This window comes from Protopterus annectens, chromosome 4.part1 (assembly GCF_019279795.1).
Source record: "Protopterus annectens isolate FY-2018-M chromosome 4.part1, PAN1.0, whole genome shotgun sequence".
In the NCBI taxonomy this organism is placed as follows: domain Eukaryota; kingdom Metazoa; phylum Chordata; order Ceratodontiformes; family Protopteridae; genus Protopterus; species Protopterus annectens.
Genome location: NC_056734.1, coordinates 103,786,938 through 103,808,101, shown reverse-complemented (window position 1 = coordinate 103,808,101; position 21,164 = coordinate 103,786,938). Strand labels below are relative to the sequence as shown.

Here is a 21,164-nt window from a genome sequence, read left to right as displayed (position 1 = left end):
TCAACACAACTTCAAGACAGTACATCCCAACATTCAGACGCTGCAGCTAACAGCTTGGGAGATCCCATGAATAACCTCAATCTATCCCTCTTCAAGGAAGTTCAGCGGATACTAACAGAAGCCCGAAGACCATCCACCAGAAAGGTTTACTCAGCAAAATGGAAGAGATTCAGCATTTGGAATACCAGCAAGGGTCATGATGCATCATTATTGAACATCCCGCTCAGTCTGGAATATTTGGCAGATATGCTACAGAATGGACTCTCATATTCTTCCATAAAAATACATGCTTCAGCTATTTCAGCTAGATACAACACTGATCCACCTGTGTTTTCACATCCTTTGTTAAGGCAATTCCTTAGGGGAATCAAGAATATAAAGCCACCAAGAAAGGCTCCAGTACCAGCTTGGGACCTCAACTTTGTCCTAGAAAAACTGACTCTACCTCCCTTTGAGCCAGCAACTTCTGTGGACTTACAATTTCTCTCATGGAAGACAGCTTTCCTGTTGGCAATTACCTCAGCAAGAAGGGTTTTGGAATTACAGGCCCTAATGGCAGTACCACCGTTCATAACCCCCTACCTTTCTGCCAAAAGTGGTATCTAGGGTTTCTTTAAATTAAGCAATTCACCTGCCTACTTTCTTTCCCAATCCTGAGAACAAAGGGGAAAGACTGTTGCATACCTTGGACATTCACAGACAACTTCGCTACTACCTGGACAGAACCAAGACCAGTAGGAAGTCTGATCAGCTTTTTGTAGATTACGCCCCTGGAGTACAAAGAAAAGCAATTTCCAAACAGACTATTTCAAAATGGATTGGACATTGCATCAGATTCTGTTATTCCTTCCATGGAAAGAGTGTACCAGCCAATGTCAGACCACACTCCACCAGAGCTACAGCCACCTCTACAGCATTCTTAAGAGGGGTGCCTACAAAGGACATTCTAGAAGCTGCTACATGGAGCTCCGTGCATACATTCTCCAAACACTACAACCTCCCTTTATATTCCAGATCCAGAGCAGGCTTTGCTTCGGCAGTCCTGCAGGGATTGATAGCTACACCATCCTTTTCTTAGAGCATTCCACCTCCCCCAGCTAAGCTATGTTATTCAACCCATATGTTATGACTGCAGTTGCATTCTTGAAGGACAAAGTACAGTTTTGTACCTACCATAAATGTAGATGTCCGATAGATATGCAACTGCAGTCAGGTTTTCCCTCCCTCCTTCCCCTCTATGACTTGGGTCCACTCCTATCCCTATTATCCTTAGCTGGGGATATCTGTTATGGTGTATCTGTTTATTGCTTATTTATTGTCTGGAAACCTATGTTTGTCTTCCAATTTGATTACAGCCTTCATTGGAGGGCACCTGGCATCTGGGGCAAGAAACACTGAAGAAGATGGTGTCGGCTGATGCTTATATACTCCAGCCGCTCTGACGTCGGAGAGAAATGCGACATCAGCCGACGTCGGACCCAGACTTTGGAATCCGGCCGACCGAGGGCTGCCTGAGGCAGGACAACCCATATGTTATGACTGCAGTTGCATATCTATCGGACATCTACATTTATGGTAGGTACAAAACTGTACTTTTTGCAGAGTCATACCACTTAGCTAAGTACATGCAACTTAATGCTCCATAATGTTTATCCATATAGCATGCTGGAGTACCCTTAGGAGGGATAGAAATCTTACTCCCCTTGCCGCCCATTATTCTTCAGTCTCACTCTCACAAAAACACAGGTAAAGCAAAGTCCTCTCTGCCTTATAGCAGGGACCACTCTGTTATGAATTTACCTTAATACACACAAGCGGAAATGTAAGTTTAAAATATTATTCCAGGTTTTTAATTACTATATTTCAATATTAAAATCAAATCAATACAGTGTTTATGTTATAGTATAGGGTACAGTATTTGTCAAGTCGGTTTTTAAAAGTAACTCTCAAGTAACCAGAAACTACACTTATCAGGCATCTTCCAATCCCCATGGGTGCCGGTTAACTGAGAGTTTACTGTATGCAACATAACTTATCAGGTGCCTGGTCTTATTAATATTTATGATTTTGTTGTTTTCAACCATAAAGTAGTTTTGTTTATTTTTTCCAAATATTATGTGGCAGCTACTATACATTATTTATTTTGTTCTGTTTTGTATGCGAGATTATATTATGGTAAACATTAATATCCCTATATTTTGTGTTCTAAAGGTGATAATAAAACAAGAACCAGGAGAAATTACTCCTCAGCTGCCAAACCATCCACCAGTAAGCACTCCATCTTCTCAGCAATTGATTACTGTCAAGACAGGGCAGGTGATTGCAGTTTCACCACAGAAGCAGGCCAGCAGTGTAACAGAAGGAGTTGGACAGACCAAGGTAAATAAAGTGTTTTCGAAAGTAAAATGATTTCTTGAAATATATGCAAGTATCTCTGGCCCTTTATTTTTTTGAGAAATATCTTAATGAGATTTTGGGGAAGAGGAGGAGGAGGAGACCTGGGTCATCCTTGCTGTGAAATGAGCCATAAAATATACCATGTAAACAGCCTGGAAACACCAGCACTGTGCTTTTTCAAGTAAAGTGAGTGCTTTTTATCAGCCTGTCCCTGATTGTGGTGAGATACTGATCAGGTGTGATCAGGCTGACTCGTCCAAGACCTCATGGGTCAAAAATACAGGAGCTAGAAATCGGAGCACTTTATAAGTTTGCTACTAGATAAGGTATATAAAAGCCTTGAATATGGTGAGTAAGACTATTCTTTTCTGCCATGTAAGAGCTTAAGACATTGGTCCTAATTCCAGTCCTCCCTGATGGACAGTCACTGAAGAAATGTTTCTTCTTCCAATAGTCTGGGCTGCAGGGAAAGTAGTAATGATTTGGACAGTGGCATCCAGAATGAGCTTCCAAATGGCCTGATGAATTTTGACTTCACTGATGGTATGGTTACTGAAGAACTCTTAGACAATCCACCCTAGGCAGTGCTTTCGTGGGGGAGGTTTTATTTGAAGTCCTGAAAACATGTAGTCTCCTTGTTGGAAGACTTCATGAGCCTCTGTTCAGCTCCCTAATCCTCTTCTTGTAGGCATTCCTAACCCTCCCAAGAAGATGCCACCTAAAAAACTGTGAAAGGTCCTTTACCATCACAAGGGTATACCCACTCTGGTTCTGGAACCATCAGTGAAGGAAGCAGTTCCTCTGTTCATTAGTCACAGTCCTGACCGCAGCTTAGGACTGCTTTTTGGGGAGATGGGTATTTGAGTTTATTTTACCATGGACAGCTGTCAGCAAGTGCCAGTGTATTCTGGATATGTTTGTGCATGGCAGTAACTTATAGCTTTTATTTTTTTCCCCTTGGAAAAAGCTCAAATAAGAGACCAAGGCTGTCTTTGCAGAGATCCTAAGACAGAGCTAGACTGTACTTCCCAGATGGAGGAGATTTGGGAGTTGTTCCTTTTATGAAGGAGGTCAGGAGTTCTGTTCATATCTGCTTCTTCTTGTTGGGGAGATCAAAAGGCTCCTACCTCATACTGAACCTCAGCAGCTTCAGTGACCACATCTGATGCTTTTTCTTGAACGGTAAATATTCAGGGTTTCATGCTCCTCCTGTCACTGCACAGCATGCCTAGATGGTGTTGCTTAATAGGACAGACTTTTGCTGCATCATTGTCTTTGGTCTGCATAGGAAGATGTTCTTCGTGTTTCACTGTTGCAGTCATCACCTGTGGCTTATCCCTGCTGTGGTAGCCCTCAGCTGGCCCAAATACCAGAGTCAATGTTTTTCTGCGTTGGCTGCTGTCACTTGTGCCTGACGTCAGGTCATCAGTGCTATAAAGCAAGGCAGCCGACACCATTACATCAGTCTTTCTTGTTGTGGAGCCCATAGCAGAAGCAGTTCGCAAGTGTGCCTGTTGGTCGCTACCAGTGTTCGAATTACAGCTGAAAACGTCTAAAGCTAAGTATCCCGTTGGGATCCTTTTTTCTTGCACTAACCAATGTCCAAAAAAGTTAACAATTATCTCGCCTGTGGAAAGCAGATCCCACACCAAGACTTCCATTCATGCCGCATCACTTGTTTAGGCCCAGACCATGACGTCCCCTGTTGCTGGTTCTGTGCCCTCCTTAACGCGAGAACCATTTGTTGTAGAGCTCTTATTGTAGACAGGTATTTTCGCCTTCCGTCTTCACATTCCGAAATGGCATCCATCAGCCAACAATCCATAGACATTCCAAAAAAAAACATAGAGATAAAGATAGAGACAGACCACACAAGGTTAAGCCTTCTGACGACGCTACCACTAAGCAGGTTGTCAGTTCTCCGGAATTCAGTGAGGTGCTTTCGCAGCCCCTGATGATCGATATGATATCTACTCAGGCCTCTACCGAGACCCTTTCTGAGTCTGGTGTGCCACAGAAATCTTCTTCGTCTTCTTTGGTTGTCTCTGCCTCGGTTGGGTCCGGAGCCCCGATGCAGGCACAGGCTTCCAAGGAGGCCTTTCGCACTACCGATTCTAGACAAAAAACGATGTCTTCTCGTCCGACTACCATTTTTCTCAGACCGATGGATACTGTTAGGCCTAGAAGCCAGGCCACTCCTAGAAAATCTACCTCTAGCCACCATCTTACTCCTGCTCCACCACCCCAAGCTCAAATGGTTGAGATGGCTGTGGATCTTATCTCCCTGATCAGGGGTAGTCAGGCCACAACTTCTAAAAGAAAAAGACACACCCTTCTCTTGAAGTAATGTCCGAGCAGGATTATCAGGAATCTGATTACTCAGATTTTGAAGAGGAACAACCGGTGACTGCTTATGAGGATTCAAATGCAGAGGAATCCATTTCTTCTGCCTCCCCACCAGAAGACCTTTCCTTTGGGGAAACCCTTCACACCCTCAGGGAACATTTCCACTGGGAATCTCAGGACTTCCCTCAGTCTAAGAAAAGACTAAGAGAGTTTCTAGACCTGCCCCAACACAGTCCCCTGGCCATGTCCCCTATCTTAGAAGTGGTGGATGATGTTTTCCATGACTCCAGCTTAGACCCTGGTGCCCTCCCTCCTACTCCCAGTAAACCTGACAGGTATTACAGAGTACCGGATTCTCACAAATACCTGTGCAGAAATCCTGCTGCAGACCTGGAGGTCATTACACAGGGACCTAAAGGAGCTAAGGTTAGTTCTGCAAAGAATCCTGTTCCTTCTGACAAGGATTCCAGAGCTCTGGGCAGATTGGGTAAAAATGTATACACCTCTGCAACCTTAGCTATCAGAGCACTCAACTGTCAGTTCCATATGTTAAAATATCAGCAACACACTTTGAACTATTAAATTAAAATATTTCTACCTTTCCTGACTGTGCCAGTTCGAAAGAGCTTTACTGCACTCTACTTGTCAAGTGGCCAAACACTCATTGCACTGTGGACATGATGTCCTAGAAGCTTCAAGCAGGGCAGCAGTGTCAGGCTCTGTCATTCAGAGACATGCATGGTTGAAGGAACAACCTCTCCCTGATCTTGTAAAGTCTAAATTAATTGATACACCCTTGGATAAGGACCGCTTGTTTGGAGTAAAAGCAGAAGAGGTGCTTTTAAAAAGATGGAAGACTAATCAAAATCTATGCAAACAGTAAAAGATTTATTTAAGGCTCAGCCTCCTAGGCTCAACAGGAATTTTCCCTGTAAGCACTGGTCCTTTCCTGCACCTAGCAGACAGGGGCAAGGTAAGCCCCGCAGGGACAAACCACCCAGGCCCCTGTCCCCTGTCCCGGAGACAGCAGAGAGCCAAATGGTGGACCACTTCTGCCCCAAAGGCAGGGAGTTCTAAACCATCTTTCTATGGCAAAAAATCTCAATGACTCCCTCTTCTCCCTCTGCCCTCCTTTCACTCACCAAAAGCTAGGAGGAAGGCACTCCCTCTGCAAACAAAATTGGCTTTCTGTAGCAAAGGACCAACGGGTCTTGAAGATCATTTTTCAGGGATACAAGTTCTCTTTCAAAGAACTCCCAATTCCAAGAGGGTACCCAGACTTGCCTCCAAATCAGTGGGCAGAGGCATTGATGCAAGTCCAAACTCCATATACCAGGCGGCAGAACCTGTTCCTGCAGATCAAACAGGCAAAGGCTTTTATTCCAGACTATTCCTTGTTCCCAGAAAAGAGGGCACCTGGCGCCCCATCCTGGATCTATCCATTCTGAACACCTCCCTGGTGGTCCCCAAATTCAGAATGCTAACTTTGCAGCAGTTGCTGCCAATGCTGACAAAAAATGCCTGGTTAGTGACCCTAGACATAAAAGATGCCTACCTCCACATCCCCATAAGGGAATCTTGCAGGAAATGTCTACGCTTCAGAGCAGGCTTACAACACTTTCAGTTCTCTGTGCTACCCTTTGGCTTATCTACTGCTCTCAGGGTTTTCACCAAATGCTTAGCCCCGGCCATAGCATTTTTGCAGACACAGAAATATATAGATTTACCCTTGTCTGGACGACTGTCTCATTCAGGCAGAGTGCAAAGAAAAGCTGCTCCAGGACCTCCTCTTTGTCAAAACCTCCTAACTTTTTAGGGTTCACCATCAACGAGAAGAAGTCAAAGCAAACACCCTCCAGGAGGATCATTTTCTTAGGAGCATGGCTGGCCTTCCTAACCCAGAAAAGCAGAGCTTTCTGCCTCTCTACTTTACCCAGCTGGCATCCAGAAGTCACCTCATGGTGAGGAAGTTCCTGCAAGCCTTGGGGTATATGCCATCTTGCATCCTTCTAATTCCTCTGGCCAGGTTTCACATGAGAAATGTTCAGTGATATCTAAAGAACCTTTGGTAACAGCACTCAGCCTCTAGATACCTCTCTCCCTCTGATCCCCTGTATAAGTGCCGAGTTTTTCTGGTGGGCAGGGGCCTGTGCCAGGAACAAGGATCTTCCCTTCATCCTATGCCCTACTGGGCAGACTATCACCACCGACGCCTCAGACATTGCTTGGGGGCACTCACCTAGCAGGTAGTTGCACCCAAGGTCTTTGGTATACCCAGCATCTTCCCTTGCACATCAACCAGAAGGAAATGATGGCAGTACAAAAGGCTCTGACATCCTTCAAACCCCATCTCAGGCCAGGGGTTCTCCTTATCAAAACAGACAACAGCATAGTAATGTGGTACATCAACAAACAGTGAGGGACCCAATCTTGCCCTCTGTGCAGACTAGCCATGAACCTCTGTCTGACAGCCTCCTCCATGGGATTGCACCTAATAGCCCAATACCTACCAGGGTTCAACAGCACCCTGGCAGACCACCTAAGCAGAAACTTACTGGACCCCCACGAATGGCAGCTCCACAGAAAAATCTTTTTGCAAGTCACTCGGGAGTGGGGGAACTCCAGAGGTGGATCTCTCTGCTTCACACCTCAACCACCAGCTAAAGAAGTTCTGTACCACCTAGTGTAAAGGGTGGATGCCTTGACCTTCCCCTGGAACATCCTCATTGTGTACGCATTCCCTCCTCTGCCTCTAATTCCCAAGGTGCTGATCAGGATAAGGGAGGAGAGACCAAAGGCCATCCTCATTGCTCCAGATTGGCCCAGACAGCATTGGTACCCCTTACTGCGCATCCTGACATCACAGCCTCCCAGGCAGCTTTCCCTGATCTCAGACCTCTCGACTCAGGTGGGGGGGGGGGTGCTGCCTCCAGACTTGCAGCCTCTCAAAGTGTCAGCATGGCTGATACTCTAAAACAAACAAGGGGCCCCTTTTAAGCAAACAGGTCCTATACATTATCACAGAGGCCAGAAGGCCCAGCACCAGAATCTTACGCAGAGAAATGGAAAAGAGTCTGCTCCTGGAGCCAGTCCAGAGGGGGCATTTCTTCATAACCTTCCATCCCTCTTATCCTGGACTATATAGCGGAGTTAATCAATAGTGGCCTCTCCTTCTCTTCTGTTAAAATCCACATCTTAACCATTTTAGCTCATTTCGATACAGACCAGCCCCTGTTCTCACAGCCTTTGATTAAACAATTCCTCAGAGGGGCTTCTAATATCAGACCTCCCAGAAGTCCACCCACGCCAGCCTGGGACTTGAATTATGTTTTGGAAAAACTAACCTTACCACCCTTCGAGCCTGCTGCTTCAGCAGAATTGAAATACCTCTCCTGGAAAACTGCTTTCCTACTAGCTATCACCTCAGACAGAAGGGTTTCAGAACTTCAGGCAGTGATGGGCCATTGAGCTCTATATCATTTTCCATGCAGACAGGGTTCCCCTGAGGACTAACCCCTCCTTTATGCCTAAGGTGGTATCTAATGTGACTCAACCAGGCCATACATCTACCCACCTTCTTCCCTAACCCTCAAAACAAGGGGGAAAGAATTCTGCACTCACTAGACGTGCAGAGACGGCTCAGATACTACCTGAACCATACTACTCCCTTAAGGAAAACAGACCAACTTCTTGTTAGCTTTGCCCCAGGGGCAGAGGGGGAATCCCATTTCCAAGCAAGGCATTTCCAAGTGGATATCACACTGTATCCATTTCTGCTACAGATTACATGGGAAACCACCCCTAAGTCTATTCGTACCCATTTCACTAGCGTAGCCTCCACTTCCGCAGCATTCCTCAGAGGAGTTCCCACCTTCCCACCAGGGACATTTTGGAAGCTGCCACCTGGACCTCTGCCCATACCTTTACATAGCATTACCACCTACCTCTTTTCTCTAAGGCTAGGACAGGGTTTGCCTCTGCAGTTCTGCAGGACATGCTTACCCATGCCTAGGTCTCTAACTAATCCTTCCACCCCTCTCCTCAGCTTTGGAAATCCTCCCACAGGTGATGACTGCAACAGTGAAACATGAAGAACATAGTACAGTTGTGTACACTTACCATAAATGTAGATGCTCAAGTGTATTCACTGTTGCAGTCCTGGTTTCCCTCCCTCCTTCCCCCTTATATCCTCTTTCTTTCGGGAGACATAAGCTTCTTATGGTGACTTTTAGCCCCAGGACCACTTTGCCATATTTCCTTGGGCTTCTGACTGGTTAGGAAAAGAAAAACTGATGTAATGGTGTCAGCTGCCTTGCTTTATAGCACTGGCTACCTGACGTCAGTCACAAATGACAGCAGCATGCAGAAAAACATTGACTGGTATTCGGGTCGGCCAAGGGCTACCACAGCAGGGATAACCCACAGGTGATGACTGCAACAGTGAATACACTCGAACATGTGCATTTATAGTAAGTGTACGCAACTGTACATTTCTTCTTGTGGGTGTGTACCACTTTCAGTTCAAATTACTGCTGATTGGACTTTATGTACCCAGAATATCTACCAAGGTATTTGTTGTGGTGGTTGAAGTCATAGAGCAGAAGGATCTTCATGTGTTTCTATAACAGGATGACTGTCTTCTGCTGGCCCTGCTGAATTGCTTTCCAGTGGGTCCACTGGAGTGGGCACTTTGATGGCTTCAGTACCTCTCTTTCCTGTAAACTGATGGAAGTGTTCTCTGATTTTATCTCAGAGAATCGCCTCTATTCATATGGATTTGGATGTTTTCCATTGTTTGTCATTCCTGCCCCCAAAGAGGACCCATGAACTTGTTGAATTTGACAGCCTGGGTGTGTATGCAGAGGACTGTCCAAGCCCAGACCCTCCTACAGCATTTTGTGTCTGCAAACTACTGTTGTCTTCATGAGGCCATTAGCACACCTGAGCATGAAGGTGTTGCAGTGGATTTTCAGAAATCATTGGTTGCAGAGACACTGTATTCTTATGGACTCTGGTGTCTGACTTCTTTTACTCAGGCCAGGCATGGGGAACAATCTCCTTCAGTCTCAAAGTAGGTGTCCCATTCCTACAGTTTTTTTTTCATAAATCCCGATGTTGGATGCTTCTTGGGGTGAGGTATTGGAGCTAGGAGCTCACTTTTGTGCACCGTGGCTCACCATTCCTCAAGAGATGGCAGGTTGACATAATGGTTAGTGTTCACCTTACAGACACAAGGTGCGGGGTTTGATTCTCACATAGGGTAATTGGCTAGGCTTAAAATGGCCTACAAGGGCAGTTAGCCTAGTGCTAATCCATGAACCCATTTAAAATGGCCTACAAGGGCAGTTAGCCTAGTGCTAATCCTTGAACCTATATTATAAGCCAGTTGTAGTTATTCAGCTAGGTGCGCTGATCCTGGTTCTAAATTTATTGGAAGGAAAGCATCATCTAAGGTACTTCTAAGATGCCTCTTAACATGAATAAGAAATCTGTACATCATGTGGAACTTAAGCAAAGAGGCACACGGTCATATATACCCCCTGTGCAGCGGCATGATGCATATCTGACAGTGGGCAAATAGCTGGCCATCACTGTGTCAACATCTCATGTCTTAGGTATGTCAATGTGCTAGTGACTCGATGATCTGCTCCTCTAGTTCTGTCCTCAAGTTGCAGATTCAGTAGCTATTTATGTTTTTGTTTATTTTCCAGAAGTGTAAATACTGGATACTGACTCATTTGCTGTTTAAAGAATATGTTTTACAATGCCTTTTACTTTGTGCTGCAGAGCTGGCAGGATTTCTTGATATCCATGATATTCATTATATGGAAATGGTTTCAGTCTTCACTGTAGGAATCTGTGTTACTGAGCGAGTAAAATGTCCAACCAGACTTGGGTAATCGAGCACGTTTCCCCATAGCCTTGCTGATCTCATCATAACTTGGACATCTTTTTGTACCTGATATTTATGAGGCATCTGTCTGCACCATTTTTAATTTCTGTTTGCAAAGTTACTTTTTTCTCTACAGGGGTGCTCCTTGTAGTCCATCAGTCCAAGCCTACAACTAAGGAGCAGGGAGCAATTGAGTACTTTGTGGGGACCTGTTTCTTTCCACATTCTATTTTAAATTTTAAAGTTAGTAAATGAAATCTTCTGCCTACCTTTAAAAAACACACTCATCACAAAGCCCCCAGTGTATTCTAAGAAGTCAAGACACTGTGCAAATACAAAGACCCCCCCCCATATATCATGGCAACAACAGAAAGAGCCTTCTACAGAACTGTCACTGTGGCATGGGATTCTCTGTTAGACAAAATGCAAAAAGCTAGCAAACTAATTCTCTTTTGAAAGCAGACCTCCTTTTGCAGATGTGAGTGTAGTTGTTATACAGCACCATGATAGACTGACAGCCTGAGTACCAGTGTCTTTCACTGTCCTCAGCCATCTGACATCAGGACATTGGGGTATAACAGGTAAAGCACAAGACTACATTAGTAGGAGTCATCAGTCTCATCAGTTGTCTTGAATCACCTTAGAATTTAAGATAAGTATCCTGTTGGGTATCTTTCTTGTCTCTGTGGTTTGTTGTATTTTGTTAATGTTTAAAAAGGGTAGTAATTATCTTTCATGTGGGAAACAAGTCGAGCACAAAGACTTCCACTCATATTACCTTTTTTTAAGGCCTTAGCGCAATCTACCAAACTGCTGTTTTTGTGCTTGGTTCAGTAGCAAGACCATTAGATGTGGGGCCAAATCCCTCCAGCTGCACTTAGGTTCAGATAGGGTTGGGCTTTCACATGCTATGATGTCTACTGATTCCCAGGCTGTCATTCCTAAGAAGCTGAAAGATAAACATCTGAAGGAAAAGGGCTTCTGGGAAGCTGAAGACATTTCTGTGTCTGAATCCCCCCTCCTGAACTTCGATTGCTGATGCAGGTGAGGCTCCTTTGCTAACCTCTTGTTCAGTGCCTGTTAGGCCCTTGTGGAGGCCATCATTACTCTGGCCTGCTGCTCACATGCTGACACCAGACTGATGCTGATGGAGTCTGAAGTTACTAAGAAGGCCATGACTTCAGTACCCTGCCATCTGAAGCCATGGCCTGCTTGTTGTCTGAAGCCGTTAAGCAAGTTATGGCTTCAGACACCAGGGTACTGGTGATCCAGGGTGAGATCAGTATCCCATCGGTGATAGTCAGAGGAACTACCTAGAAACCAGATTGAAGTTGCATCCTCCTGCCCACAATCTAAGCCTCAAACTCGCAAGCCAAAGAGCCAGGTAGGTTTGCCCCAGCCAGTGCTGTCTGAGTCCTCTGCTTCATCCTCCCAGGTCTCTCCACAGGGTATGATCAGGCTGGTGCAGTAGTTCATGGATTTCATGAAGTCCAGACAATCCACCCTGCAAAAGGAACCCATAGCAAGAACCTCTCCTGAAACAAGAATGAGGGTCATTGCTCCAGTGTAAATTCAGATTCCTCAGAGTCTGAGGATGATTGCTTGCATAAGTAGAATGTCTTCTTTCTCAGATATAGGAAGACTCTGAGTCAGTAGGCATCCTGTTTTCAGCCATGCCTCCTGAGGGTTTATCATTTGGAGACATGCTCTACAGAATGAATGAAGCCTTCATGTGGAAATATAGAGAATTCTCTAAGGTTCAAGTTCACTACAGAGAACTTCTGAACCTTCCTACCCCTTGATCACCAGTAATCCCTCTAGTCCATGTTGCCTTGGGTAATGTGTTTGCTGGCATATGCTCACAGCCAATCTCCCCTCCTGATGCAAGGAAGCCTAATAGGTTCTCTAGAGTGCTTCAGTCCCACAGACACCTGTGTAAAAACCCAGTGGCAGATGCAGCAGTGGTGTCTGTCGAATTGTCCAAGGAAGCTACTGGCCAAACATCCAGGAATCCTTTGCCAAATGATAGAGAGAGGAGGTTGCTTGACAGGTTTGGCAAGAAAACTTGCATTTCAGCCACCTTGGCCATAAGTGCTCTGAACTGTCGGTTCCATATGCTAAAATATTTTGTGACAGTAAAGGAACAAATTAAATCCAAGGCAGGGGAAGGGGGATACAGGATTAGAGCTTCCAGAGGGTTATCCAGGAGTTGTGTAATATTTACCCTGCAGGTATCCAGTCAGTCTCTAAAATGTGGCTGTGATGTATCATGCAGGGTGGCTGCTACAAGATATGTAATGTTGTGACATGCCTGTCTGAGGACTCAACCCCTTTCACGCTAGATTAAAGTGGTACTTTTGAGTGCAACCTTGGATAAGGAGTTTCTCTCTGGACACCCAACAGGAAACGTGTTTGAGGGACTGGATAAAAAAGTCTTTCAAGTAGTTTTACTGATCACCTTCTCCCAGATATAACCTAAATTACTGTAGCAAGTCCTGTCTGTTTCCACCAAAGTATGAGAAAAGCAAACAGCCAAGGGGGATAAGAGTCAGACACTAAAGAAAGTGGCAAACTGAGCACCTTCCACTCCTGGGAGGCTCAAGGGTCCTATCCCTTCCTGGTGCAGCCAGACCTCCTTTTCCCTCCCACACAAATCCCACAACAAGTCATCCTCCTCTCAAGCTAGGAAGAAGGCTTTCCTCATTCTACACATGGCGAGAAAGAATAACTCAAAACATATGGGTCCTGCAGATCATAAAGAAGTGTTGTCCCTTCCAATTTTGGAAAACTCCACTCTTTCTAGACATTTCCCAGTTCAAAACAACGAAGAAAGTTTATTCCTCATCTTCTGCAGGACCTGTTAGTTTAATGATCCATCTAAAAAGTGCATCCAGGAGAGGCAAGCACAGGGTTATATTATACTCCCACATCTTCCTAGTCCCAGAAAGCAAAGTACCTAGAAGACCCATCTGGGTGTTTTCAGGCTAAACTAGATGTTCCTCGTGTTTCACTGTTGCAGTCATTACACTTGGGTTATCCTGCTGGCTGGCTACCCACAGTTGGCCTGAATTCTAAAGTCCTGGTCCATCGTCAGTTGCTGTCGCCTCTTCCCTGACGTCAGTGCGCCAGGGGTATAAAAGATGCAGCCGACGCCATTTTCTTCTGTCTTTCTTGCCGCAGAGCCCGAAGCATAAGCAGTTCGCAAGTGCCGGTCGGCCGACTCCTGAGATTTTCAAAATCGAATTTCAGATCCGAAGTCTTCAATAAAGCTAAGTACTCCGTTGGAGAAACTTTTTTTCTTGCTCCAGACCGATGTCAGAAAAAGTTAACAATTGTATTTCTTGTGGGAAGCAAATACCTCATAAGGATTTCCACTCTTAATGTATTCCTTGCCTAGGCCCTGACCACGACGTTGCTAGTTGTCGGTTTTGTGCTAGATTTAACCAACGCACTATTAAGCGTCGGTACGATTTTGCTTTTCATTATTTTGGCAGAAGGTTTAACTACATAATGCCGTCGGAACAACCGACTACAGGAATTCATAAAAAACAAAGGATAAAGACAAGGACAAGCATCCGAGGTCCCAAACCAATGATGAAGCCTCTTCTAGGCCAGTCACCGGTGCTCAGTGAGGTGCTTTCGCAGCCCTTGACTCCCACTACCTCAGAGCCACAGGCCACCTCCGACTTCCACGTGGAGACAGCTAGGCCTCTGGATACTCAAGGTATTCGCCCTTCGGAAATTAATCCCTCAGATGGGTCTGGAGCCGCTGAGCAGGCATCGGCTTCTGAGGGTGTCTTCAGACCTACACAACTTTATATAAAGCCTACTTCAGCATCCAAGACAAAGTGTAAAACAGTTTTAAAGACAAGGAAACCAGTACAGCATTCTCCAGGACAGGCTTCTATGCCTAAGAAACAGATGCTCAAAATGGCCGAAGACCTAATTACTTTGATCAGGGGTGCCCATCCCCCTCCTGATAAGAGGCCTAGGCAAGACCCTGAATATGATTCCTCTGATCAGGTTTCCATTTCCTCCGATTCCTCTTCTGATCAAGGATATTCTGTTCCTCCCTATGAGGATTCTGATGCTGAAGATTCTATTCCTTCAGCTTCTCCTCCTGAGGACTTTTCTTTTGGGGAAACCCTGCATACCATGAGGGAGCATTTCCATTGGGAGAGCCAGGATTATTCCGATTCTAAGAAAAGACTTAGAGACTTTACTACCTCAGCACAGACCTCTTGCAATTCCCCCTGTTCTAGACATAGTAGATGATGTTTTTTCAGAGTCCGGCCTGTCCCCAGACTCTTTACCTCCTGCCCCTGTTAAGCCGGACAAATTCTACAGGGTCCGATACTCCCATAAATTTCTTTGCAAAAACCTTGCTGCTGACCCAGAAACTATCTCACAGGGTCCCAAAGGGGTCAAGGCTGCTTCTGCCAAAAACCCTGTCCCCTCAGACAGAGATTCTATGGCTTTGGACAGATGGTGGAAAAAAGTTTGCACTTCTGCTACCTTGGCTGTAAGGGCTTTAAATTGTCAGTTTCATATGCTCAAATATCAGCAATACTTAATGTCTTTGTTAAAACAAAAAATGTTGACAAATTCTGAATGTTCTGAGAACAAACATTTGCAGGATTTATTGCATGCAGCTGAACAAGTGGGAAAACATACTTTGCAATGTGGCTATGATTCACTGGAGGCCTCGCGCAGGGCCGCTGTTACAGGTTCTGTTATTAGAAGACATGCTTGGTTAAAGGAACAGAATCTGCCTGATCATGTCAAAGCAAAATTATTGGATGCTCCATTACAGCATGATACTTTGTTTGGTGTGGAGGCAGAGGAGGTGTTAAAGAAAATGGAGGATAAGGCAAAATCTATGCAGACAGCAAAGGATTTCTTGCAGGTACAGCCACCCAGATTTAGCAGGAACTGGCCCTCTAAGAATTGGTCCTTTCCAGTGTCAGACAGACCACAAAGAGGCAGATCCAGACGCCCTAGAGGCAGGCAACAGCCTCAGGGCTCATACAGGCCCAAACAATGGGGTGCTTCTACCTCCAAAAGCGGAGAAGACAAATCACAGCCTTATAGAAAACAGTCCCAATGACTGCCCTCTGCCAATGCCAAGCACTTATTTTTTGGCAGCACCCTTAGGGGGAAAGGTAGCACTTTTTTCAGAAAACTGGCACAAGATCACCCAGGACAAATGGGTCTTAAATATAGTCTGTCAGGGCTACAGGTTCCACTTTCACACCCTTCCAAAGGCAAAAGGTATGCCAGACCTGCCACACAATCAATGGCAAGAGGCACAAAAACAAGTTTCATCTCTCATGGACATGGGGGCTATTCAGCCAGTGCCACAACAAGAGCAGGGACAAGGATTTTACTCGACTTTTCGTAGTACCAAGAAAGGACAAAGCCTGGAGACCAATTCGGGACCTGTCTATTCTAAATACTTTCCTGGACGTCCCAAAATTCAAAATGTTGACTCTACAGCAGCTTCTGCCCATGCTGGACAAGAAGGCTTGGCTTGTAACTTTGGACCTCAAAGAGGCATACCTGCATGTCCCAGTCAGACAATCTTGCAGAAGATGCCTCAGATTCATAGCTGGCTCACTGTACTACCAATTCTCTGCACTGCCCTTTGGCTTATCTACTGCGCCCAGGGTCTTCACAAAATGCCTGGCACCAGTAATTGCATTTTGCAGACAAAGAGGAATTCAAATGTATATCACTACTTGGATGACTGCCTTATTCAAGCAAAGGACAAAGATATTCTACTACAGCGTCTGGCGTTTGTAAAAAGATTACTAATTTGCGTAGGGTACACAGTAAACGAAAAGAAATCAAAACTAGTACCCTCTCAAGAGATAATATTCCTGGGTGCAAGCTTAAATACAACTGCCCAGATGGCTTATCTCACGCCAGACAAACAAAGGCATCTCACTTCTTACTTCAAAGACATGGCAACAAAGACCCAGTTATCTGCTAGAAAAATTCTGCAGGCTCTGGGCTACATGGCATCCTGCATTCTACTAATTCCATATGCAAGACTGCATATGAGGAAACTACAATGGTATCTAAAAAGTGTTTGGACTCAACATTGCCACAGCCTGGAAACAGTAATTACTCTCATTCCCTGCCTGCAACAGGAGTTTCAATGGTTGGCACAGGCCTGTCACCACAACAAGGGACAGCCATTTACCTTACCCACTGCCAGGCATATACTAATAGATGCATCAGATTATGCCTGGGGGCGCACATGGCAGGAAAATGTATTCAGGGCACATGGCCAACAAACCAAATGCATCTTCATATCAATCAAAAAGAGATGCTAGCTGTACAAAATGCCCTGACAGCCTTCAAGGACCTACTTCATCCAGGACAACTACTGATAAAGAAGAACAATACTACAGTCATGTGGTACATAAACAAGCATGGGGGCACACATTCCTACCCCCTTTGCAGGCAAGCCATGACTTTGTGGAACACAGCATTGACATATCAAGTATATCTGCAAGTGCAATTCCTGCCAGGAAAGAAAAATAATTTGGCAGACGAACTAAGCAGAAACCTCGTGGATCCTCACGAGTGGAAACTGGATCCACAAATCTTCAACATAACAGGGAAGTGGGGATGCCCAGACATAGAACTATTCGCTTCCCCTCACAACTGCCAGCTACAGAGATTCTGCACTTGGACTTATCACAAGCAAGCATGGAAAGTGGACGCCCTTTCATTCAGCTGGAAAGCCCTTACAGTATATGCCTTCCTTCCACTGCCTCTCCTCTCCAAGGTACTCCTAAAGGTCAGACAAGAAAAGCCAAAAATGATACTGATTGCCCCAGACTGGCCACGCCAGCAGTGGTACCCAATCCTAAAGAGCTTGTCTCAAGGCCCAGCCTGGACATTGCCTCTAATACCTCATTTGCTGACCCAACAGAAAAATCAGATCTTGCACAGCCAACTCAAAACCCTAAATCTGGCTGCATGGCAGATAATATAATCATTCAGAACACACCTCTCTCTCAAGCAGTTATGGATGTTATTTTGGAGGCCTAGAGGCCCAGCACCAGAAAATCTTATGCAGAAAAATGGAAGAGATTCTGTGCTTGGAACCAAGTGCAGGGAATTGACTTGCTTGAACCAAATAGTCCTCAGATTTTGCAATACCTAACTGAGATGCTGGACAAAGACCTGACCTATCTTTCTCATCAATTAAGATCCATGCCTCTGCCATTTCAGCTCATTACAATACGGACCCACCTATTTTTTCTCATCCACTGCTAAGACAGTTTCTCAGAGGGGCCAGAAACATAAGACCTCCAAGGAGAGCTCCAATACATACATGGGACCTCAATTTTGTCTTGGAAAAACTCACACTGCCTCCTTTTGAGCCTGCAAATACAGCAGAGAGAAAATACTTGTCATGGAAAACTGCTGTTCTCCTAGCAATAACTTCAGCAAGAAGAGTCTCAGAGTTGCAGGCACTAATGGCTGTGGAACCTTTTATTATTTTCCATCAAGACAGGGTTTTTCTAAGGACTAACCCGACATTTATGCCTAAGGTATTGTCCAGCGTGGCTCTTAACCAAACCATACATTTGCCTACCTTTTATCCAAACCCACAGAATAAGGGGGAGAGACTTCTGCATACTTTAGACATACACAGACAGCTACGCTTTTACTTGGACAAGACTAAAGCCTTCAGAAAGACTGAGCAACTCTTAGTGGCATATGCTGCAGGTTCCCAAGGAAAAGCCATTTCAAAACAGACCATTTCAAAATGGATAGGCCATTGCATTTGTTTCTGCTATTCACAACATGGCAAATCAGTGCCCAAGGGCATTAGGCCACATTCTACCAGAGCAGCAGCCACTTCAGCAGCCTTCCTCAGAGGAGTACCAACCAAGGATATTTTGGAGGCTGCAACCTGGACTTCAGTGCACACTTTTTTACAAAGCACTACCATTTACCTCTCTACTCTAAATCCAGAGCAGGCTTTGCCGCTGCAGTTCTGCAGGGCCTCATAGCCACTCCAAACTCTATTTAGGCCCAGCCACCCAACCTCAGCTTTGGGATTCAACCCAAGTGTAATGACTGCAACAGTGAAACACGAGGAACATAGTGCAGTTGTGTACCTACCATAAATGTAGATGTTTGAGTGTATTCACTGTTGCAGTCCAGGTTACCCTCCCACCATCCCCCTTTTTCTTTGCTGGGACTTCTCTGTACCTATCTATTCTATACAACCTATGTGGTGTATTTGCTTGTAGATGAAGGTTATGTGCATGCTTTTTTATGATCATATTTTTCACAGCCTACCCTTTTGGGGGCACCTGACATCTGGGGCAAGAAAAATTGAAGAAAATGGCGTCTGCTGCAACTTTTATACCCCTGGTGCACTGACGTCAGGGAAGAGGCGACAGCAACCGACGCAGGACCGGGACTTTGGAATTCAGGCCGACTGCGGGTAGCCTGCCAGCAGGATAACCCAAGTGTAATGACTGCAACAATGAATACACTTGAACATCTACATTTATGGTAGGTACACAACTGTACTTTTCTGTTAGTACCAAAATTCAGAATGTTGACTTTTTATAAAGACTTTTAACCTTTATCTTCTGAGGGGCACAGATGGTGACTCTGGACTTGAAGGAGGCCTACCTTCATATTCATATTTTATAATTACACAGGAGTGGGATTACATTATCAACTTTGTACCTTACCATTTAGGTTATCTACTTCACCATGAGTGTTTGTTAAATGTCTGGCACATCACTGGGCCATTTGCAGAATGTGAAGGTTCCATATTTATTCTTACTTAGACTATCGTTTGATCCAGACCACATAATCTTAAAAGTATCTGACTGCTATGCAGATCACCAAGGATTGGCTTCAGAAAGCAGGACTGTCTGTCATTGCCCAGAAGTCACAACTGTCTCCCCAGCACCAAGACTGCCTTCCTGGGAGCAATCATAGACTCAGTCCAACAAAAGACATTCCTCCCAGAGTATAGAATCTTTTGCCAGTCAAGAGTATCTCAGTAACCTAAGCAGAAAAATTGCCATTACTGCAAGGAAATTTCTAAGGGTCGTGGTTTAGATGGCTTCTTGCATAAAATGATCTCATTAGCAAAACTGCACATGATAAAGTTACAGTGGTTTCTAAATTGTAGGTTGCAGCACTTGCACTCCCTAGGAACACCTATCCTTTTCCTTCCGTACTTAAACAATGAAATCCTGTGATAGGATGAGAGTGTTACAACACAATCCAAGTGCACCCATCCAGCTCCCCGAAAAGTACAGTTTTGTACCTACCATAAATGTAGATGTTCGAAGATCCACATTGCTGCAGTCCTTACTTATGCAGAATACCTCCCTGTACTATGTTCTTCATCTCACATTGCTGCAGTCCTGTAAAATTGCAGTGGCAACTAGTGGAATGAGGCCTGATTCCAGCAGGAATCCCAATCCAAACAGGTTTACCCTGTGAACCCAAACTGCTGAGACTGTCTGAACTCAAATGACATTCTTAACACTGCCATCACATACTGTAGATGATTAAGCAGTTTGTCCTTTTGTGCAATAATCAGGCAATCCCAAATAAGATAGAGATAAATCTGTATTCCTCTCGGTCTGAAAAGGCTACTCTGGAGCCAGAACCTTTGTGAACACTCTTGGGCGCAGTAGATAAGCCAAAGGGCAGCATGCAACTGATAATGTAAATTTCCAGCCAAAAGCAGGTAACTTCTGCAAACTGGCCTGATAGGAACATGAAGGTAAGCCTCTCTTGAGATCCGAGTAACCATCCAGTGATCTTTTCCCCACAGAGGTAATATAGTTGTTGTAAAGTCAGCATCTTGAACTTTGGAATGTAAGGCATCCAGAATTCTAGAGACTTAATGCTTAGAAAATTCTGATCCCTTAAGCCAGCGTGCTCACTTAATAACTGAACCATCTGCCAAAGCATCCACTTTTCTGGAAAGGAGGAACTTATGATACTGAAACTCAACATATGAAACTGGCAGTGCTAAAGAGTAGAAGGTTGCTACACCTTCTTACCCCATCTATCCAAAGCTCTAGCTTCCTATTCCCTGGAACAGTATTCTTAAATCTAACAGAGGCTCTAACACCCTTAGGCCCCTGACTAATCCTAGTTTCCCCCTAGGCCTTATACAGATGACATTAGAGCCTCTCCTGTAATTCTGTAATACCTGTCCGGGTTTGGGGGGGGGGCAGAGGCACAGAATTGAGATTAAGGGAAGCTCCCGAGAAAACATCTGAAACAACATCCAAAAGGTATAGCTATAGGGTCTATGCTGTTGGTAAAAACAAGAACTCCTAAGTCTCTTCCATGAATCAGAAACATGTGCTTTTAGGACCAGACCCTGAAAGAACCTGACCCCAGAGGAAGGAAAAACAGACAGACCCTTAGAAGGAGAGCTTTAGAAACAGTAACAGAAGGCCTAACCACCTTAGGCATAAGTAAGGACTGCAGCAATGTGAGATGAAGAACATCAGCACAG

General features: G+C 44.9%; 1 protein-coding gene across 3 annotated transcripts in view; it reads left to right on the top strand.

Moving 5' to 3' along the window:
- The window catches only part of YEATS2 (YEATS domain containing 2), a 1,703,429-nt gene that overhangs the window by 863,349 nt on the left and 818,916 nt on the right, over positions 1–21,164 (top strand). For all 3 annotated transcript variants that reach the window (XM_044070010.1, XM_044070009.1, XM_044070008.1), the window contains one exon: positions 2,212–2,379. In XM_044070010.1, the coding sequence (XP_043925945.1) occupies positions 2,212–2,379 (168 nt within the window). The remainder of the gene's footprint in view (positions 1–2,211; positions 2,380–21,164) is intronic.